This window comes from Mandrillus leucophaeus, unplaced genomic scaffold, assembly GCF_000951045.1.
Source record: "Mandrillus leucophaeus isolate KB7577 unplaced genomic scaffold, Mleu.le_1.0 Scaffold2680, whole genome shotgun sequence".
Taxonomy (NCBI): Eukaryota; Metazoa; Chordata; class Mammalia; order Primates; family Cercopithecidae; genus Mandrillus; species Mandrillus leucophaeus.
This window is the reverse complement of record NW_012102788.1, coordinates 74,936-81,346: the sequence shown is the minus strand read 5'-3', so window position 1 is coordinate 81,346 and position 6,411 is coordinate 74,936. Positions and strand designations below refer to the sequence as shown.

The following is a 6,411-nucleotide window of genomic DNA, read 5'->3' as shown; positions in this document are numbered from 1 at the left end:
TGCCCGTAAGCAGGGATTTGTGTTTTTGTTATTTCCTGATGTATCTCAAGTGCCTAGAGCATTGTCTGGCATATGGCACATAAAGTTAGCTTGGTAGATGCTAGTTGAAGGATGAATGATAACCAGTTACATGCAGCAGCATGCACCAATGTGTGCGGTGATGAATATCAGAGCCTCTCAACATTTAATGACTCTCTCATTAATTTTATTTTTGAGGAGATAATTTGAGCTTTCAGTTTCCTTCCCTCAAAAAATGAAGATAAAATAAATCATACCAGTGTTGCCCTTTAGTAGATGAAAATACAATATTTTTTATTTTGTAAGAGACCTTTTTTATTATTTGGGGAAGATTCTAGAATTTTCTCTTTGTCTTTGATGTTAAACTTCACAAACATGTCTATGTTTAGATTTTTCCTAATATATCAGGTTACATTTTTAAGGTGCGACTATAATCCTGCTTCACATAAGGAAAACACTTTTTTCGTCCAATATATATTCTCATATGTATATTTATTTATTTCATTTTAGTGATGCTATTATGTTGAAGTCTTACCTGGATTTTGTCTGAGACAATTCTGCCTATCAATTCATCAGAGTAATCACTAACTAGTTATGTCAAATCTGTTAATTAAAACATTTTTAGTGTTTTTTTCTAGATATTTATATTTTTACTTATTATTCCTACTTGCTTCTCTTTATATTTTTCTCCTTTATGTTAACTATGAGATCCTCATTTTGGGGTTATATATTTATTTTAAATTTTACTGTATGAGGAGTTAATAATTTTTATCTGACAACATGCTTTCATTTTGCTTGTTTCATTTTACTTTAAGGAGTTTGTTTTTCTCAGACAGCTCATATTTCCCTAGACATATTACCTACCTTTTCTTTAAATGTATTTGTGTGAGAAGTATTGAATCCAGGCCCCAATTTTTCCCCCTTCTATAAATATACCTGTGGCTATATCCTACAATTTTGAAAAGTGGTTTCCTCTTATTAAACAGTTTTTATTTCCTGATCTCTCTCTCTCTATTTCTTTCATCAATGGACCGAGATCACAATCTCTCTTTCATATTGTCCTAATACCATAGCAAATTAGAAAGCCATTTTACAGTTTCTAAATACATAATTCTTGTTTAGGTTGTTTTTCTTTTGGTAAATGGTCTATTTAATTTATTTATGGTGTCCTAATAGAAAGTCATTTAATAAATTGTGCATTTGAGAAGAATATGAGTGCATGAATGTAGTTGAATGATTCAAATCTTTACATCCCTCATTTTGTTTACTTGATATGTTGAATTTCCCCTAACATTGTATTGTGAATGTTGTATTATAAAGAGAAAGTTGAGAGACTTCTTCATATACATGTTCAGTAAACACTCATATACCTATGCCCTCTGTTGTATAGCAGATCTATCCTTTTTGACTTTGATTTTTATAGACTTTTAAAGACTTTTTTGAAATTGTAAGATTCTTTTTAAGAGATGGAGCCTTGCTATGTTGCCCAGGCTGAATTGCAGTGGCTATCCACAGGTACCATAATAGTGCACTATAGCCTCAAACTCCTGGCCTCAAGCAATCTTCCTGCCTCTGCCTCCTGTGTATCTGTGACGACAGGCACACACCACCCACCCAGAAAACACTATTTTTTCACAGCAGTTTTAGGTTCACAGCAAAATAGAGAGGAAGGTAAGGAAATTTCCCATATCCCTCCTGCCTGCACACATACACAGCCTCCCCCTTGTCAACATCCATAGCACAATGGTACATTTTGTATAACTGATGAACCTACATCAATCATCATGCAAAGTCCATAGTTTTAGTGTTCTCTCTTAGTGATGTACATTCTGTGAGTTTGGACAAATGTATAATAACTGTATCCATCATTATAGCATCTTACAGAATTTTTTCACTGCCCTAAAAATTCGATGTTGCTCTTCATCCGCTCCAGAAATTGGTGATGTCAGCGTTTCATATTTCAGTGGTACTAATAGGTGTGTAGTGGCAACATATTACCTGAATTTGTATTTCCCTAACAACATATGATATGGAGCATCTTCTCATATGCTTATTTGCCATCTGTATTTCTTCTTTGGTGAGGTGTCACTTAAGGTACTTTGCCCATTTTTAATTACATTGTTACTTTTCCTATTGTTGAGTTTTAAGGGCTCTTTTTTTCCTTTATTTTTTTTCTTTTTGAGATGAAGTTTCACTCTTGTTGCCCAGGCTGGAGTGCAATGGTGTGATCTCGGCCCGCTATAACCTCCGCCTCCCAGGTTCAAGCGATTCTCCTGCCTCAGCCTCCCAGGTAGCTGGGATTACAGGCATGTGCCACCATGCCCAGCTAATTTTGTATTTTTAGTAGAGACGGGGTTTCTCCATGTCAGTCAGGCTGGTCTCAAACTCCCGACCTGAGATGATCCGCCCACCTCGGCCTCCCAAAGTGTTGGTATTACAGGCATGAGCAACCACGCCCAGCTCTTAAGGGTTCTTTATGTAATTTAAATAAGGTTTTTTTTTTTTTTTTCTTTTTAATTTAGTGATGGAATCTTGCTGTGTTGCCCAGGCTAGTCTTGAGCTTCTGGCCTATAACAATCCTCCCACCTCAGCCTCCCTAAGTGCTAGGATTATAGGTGGGAGTTACTGCAGCTGGCAATGGATAAGTTCTTTATCAGATGTATTTTTGCCAAATATTTTCTTCCAGTGTGTGGTTTGTCTACTTGTCCTCTTGACATTGTGTTTCACAGAGAAGATTTCTTTAAAATAAAGTTTGACTTTTCAATGATTTATTTTATGAATTGTGGTTCTTGTGTTTTATCTAAAAAGTTATTGCCATACCCAATGTCATCTAGGTTTTCCCCTCCGTCATCTTAGGGTTCTATAGTTTTGCATTTTATATTTAAGTCTGTGATTCATTTTAGTTTTTTTGAAGGACTTAAGGTTTATGTCTATTTATTTTTTGCATGTGGATATGCAGTTGTTTTAGCACCATTTGTTGAAGACTATTATTGCTCTGTTTTACTGCCTTTGCTTCTTTGTCAAACATCTGTTGACTATATGTATGTGGGACTATTTCTGGGCTCTAGCCTGTCCCACTGTCTATTCTTTTACCAATACCACACTGTCTTCATCACTGTAACTTTACAATAAGTGTCAAAGTCAGGTAATATAAGTCCTCCAACTTTGTTATTCTCTTTCACTGTTGTTCTAGTTGTTCTGGGTCTTTTGTTTCTTCCTTTAACTTTTAGGAAAAATTTCTTAATAAATACAAAACAACTTGCTGGGATTTTCAGTGGGATTACATTGAATCTATAGATCAAGTTGGAAGAACCAACATCTTGACAATATTGGGTCTTCTTATGCATGAGCGTGGAATATGTCTCCACTTATTCATTTCTTCTTTGATTTTTTTATTAGAGTTTTGTAGTTTTTCTCATATATGTCTTGAGCATATTTCATTAGATCTGTACTTAAGTATTTCAATTTTGGGTGCTAATGTAAATGGTGTTGTGTTTAAAATTTCTTCTTTTTATTTTATCATGTGCCCATAAGATTTTGAAGTATATATACATTGTGGGATTATGATGTCTAGCTAATTAACAATTGCATTAGCTCACCTAGTTACCATTTTAGTGGGAAAAGCACTTAACATCCACTCTCTCTGCGTTTTTTTAAGAATCCAATCATCATTAATTATAGTCACTTTACTGTACAATAGATCTCTTGAATTTGTGTCTCCTAACTATAACTTAGTATCCTTTGACAAACCTTTTGCTATTCTCTCCTTTCCCCTACTCACCTTTCCTTCTGGAAACCACTTTTCTACTCTCTACTTCTATGAGATCAATTTTTAGAAATTCCACATATTAATGAGATCATTCAGTGTTTGTGTTTTGTGCCTAGCTTATTTCACTTAACATAATGTCTTCTGTAGCACATTCATGTAGTTCTTAATGAAATAATTTTATTCTTTGTATGGCTAAAGAGTATTCCATTGTGTATATATATCACATTTTCTTTATCAATTCATCTGCTGGTGGACACTGAAGTTGATTCCATATCTTGACTATTGTGAATATGGTTCCGATAAACATGGGAGTGCAGATAGCTCTTCAACATATCAGTTTTATTTTCTTTGAATATCTACCCAGTAGTGGAATTGGTGGATCATATGGGAGTTCTATTTTTAATTTTTTGAGAAGCCTTCATACTGTTTTTTAAAGTGGCTGTATGAATTTACATTTCCACCAACAATGTGTATGGGTTCCCTTTTCTCCACCTCCTCTCCAGCACTTGTTATTCTGGATATTAGCCCTTTGTCAAATGGATAGATTGCAGAAATTTTCTCCCATTCTGCAGGTTGCCTGTTCAGTCTGATGATAGTTTCTTTTGCGGTGCAGAAGTTCTTTAGTTTAATGAGATCCCATTTGTCAATTTTGGCTTTTGTTGCCATTGCTTTTGGTGTTTTAGTCATGAAGTCTTTTTAATTATAGCCATTGTAACTAAATTGAGGTGATATCTCACTGTGGTTTTGTTTTTCATTTCCCAGAACATTAGTGTTGTTGATCTTTTCTTTTTTTTACATACCACTACTTTTCTCCAGCTCTCATTCATATACCAACAAATAAATGGCACAAAATACACAAACTGTTTTGTGATATTTGCATGTATGATGTGCACGTGCACTTATAGGTAAATAATTTGTGTATATGCATATGTAAGTATTAGAAGTTATGTACATATTTTTGGAAAATGTTGGAATATATATTATGATATATATTTATGTGAGGGTATTGTGCATATTGCTTTGTGAATATTCTTCACATAAAGAGTACAGAATTTTGGAGACAATGAGACTGCTAGGAAGAAGGCAGGAATAAGAGAGAAAGGAAAATTTGGAATGGAGGTAACTGAAAAATCAGTAAAATCTGAGATGCTCTAGAAGATGGTTCTAGAGTAGAGAGGTGATGTTCCATGTTGAAACTACTAGTGTTTCAGAAATGCAAACACCTTCCTAATTCCTTCCTGCATCTCCCTATTCTGGAAGCTGTACACCATTGGGTTTAATGTGGGAGTCACAAGAGTATAGAGTGCAGCTACCACCTTGTCTCTTTCAAATGTATAGCTGGAAGCAGGGCGGATATAGGTGTAGATTACAGGAGAATAATAAAGGGTCACCACTGTGAGATGGGATGAGCATGTTGAGAAGGCCTTCCTCTTGCCTTCCACTGTGCGGATACGGAGAACAGCAACAATGATAAAACCATAGGAGATGCAGGTAAGAATAAAGTCCCCTATGGCCAGGGTAACATCAGCAACATACACCATCACCTCATTGATTCTTACTGGGCTACAGGACAAAGCCAGCAATGGGGGTATCTCACAGAAGAAGTGGTCAATGGTGTTTGGTCCACAGAAAGTCAACCTCATGATGAGAGCTGTGTGCACCCAGGAATTGGTGACTGCAATAGCCATGACCATGCTGAGCAAGGCTACACACATATGGTGGTTCATAATAGTACTGTAATGAAGAGGGAAACAAATGGCCACATAGCGGTCATAGGCCATGGTGGTGAAGAGAACCATCTCAGCTCCCAGAGACCATGTGAAGAAGAAGAGCTGGGACATGCAGCCTGCATATGAAATGGTGTTTTCTGATGTTAGCGTGGTCCCCAGCATCTTTGGTATGATGCTTGTTGTACAGATGATGTCCACAACAGCCAGTGTCAGAAGGAAAATATACATGGGCGTATGCAAGGTGTTGTTAGAGATTATGGCAATGATAATGAGCATGTTGCCAAGAAAAGCCACAAGATAGGTAATGAGAAAAAAGAGGAAGATAATTCCCTGGAGTTCAGGCTTTTTGGTGAGGCCCAGAATAATGAACTCATTTACCACGCTGTGATTCATCCTGCTTGGGTGATTGAATGGCAGTAATTGCACAGAATAAACAACTGAACATTGAAAGAATCTGTGTGTTGTTAGGAGATAACATGAGGAGTGTGTGTACTTAGGGACTTAATTCTTGATTGGACACAACTTTGCAGCAGGAATTCCCATATGATGGAGTTCTGTATTCCAGGCAATATCCTCTGTTTCCCAGACTAATCCCATTCTCTGCTGTATGTTCCTCCATGGATGACTCAAACTGAAGCCAGCGGTTGAGAAGAAAAATATTTTTAAAATGCCTTCAAATATTTTGATATCATTTTCACTTAAAATATGTCTAAATACACACACACATATATACACACACACATATGTATATATTCTGGATATACATATATATCCAATGGAACTATAATACAAGTTGTTACATACCTCAATAATTCAGTTAATTGCATGATACATTTAGGTGTCCTTGAGATATATATGAGTGAAGATACTTGAAATAATACGAGCTGACAGGGC

General features: G+C 36.0%; 1 protein-coding gene across 1 annotated transcript; it reads right to left on the bottom strand.

Annotated features, from left to right (window-relative positions):
- Positions 1-4,894: 4,894 nt before the first annotated feature.
- Positions 4,895-5,926, bottom strand: LOC105542795 (olfactory receptor 13G1). Its single transcript, XM_011984471.1, has one exon. It carries the CDS (start codon positions 5,908-5,910, stop codon positions 4,987-4,989), a length of 924 nt encoding a protein of 307 aa, XP_011839861.1. The 5' UTR covers positions 5,911-5,926; the 3' UTR covers positions 4,895-4,986.
- Positions 5,927-6,411: the final 485 nt, after the last annotated feature.

Coding starts and splice junctions, on each gene's coding strand:
- LOC105542795 (XM_011984471.1), bottom strand. CDS start 5,910: ATGAATCACAGCGTGGTAAATGAGTTCATTATTCTGGGCCTCACCAAA.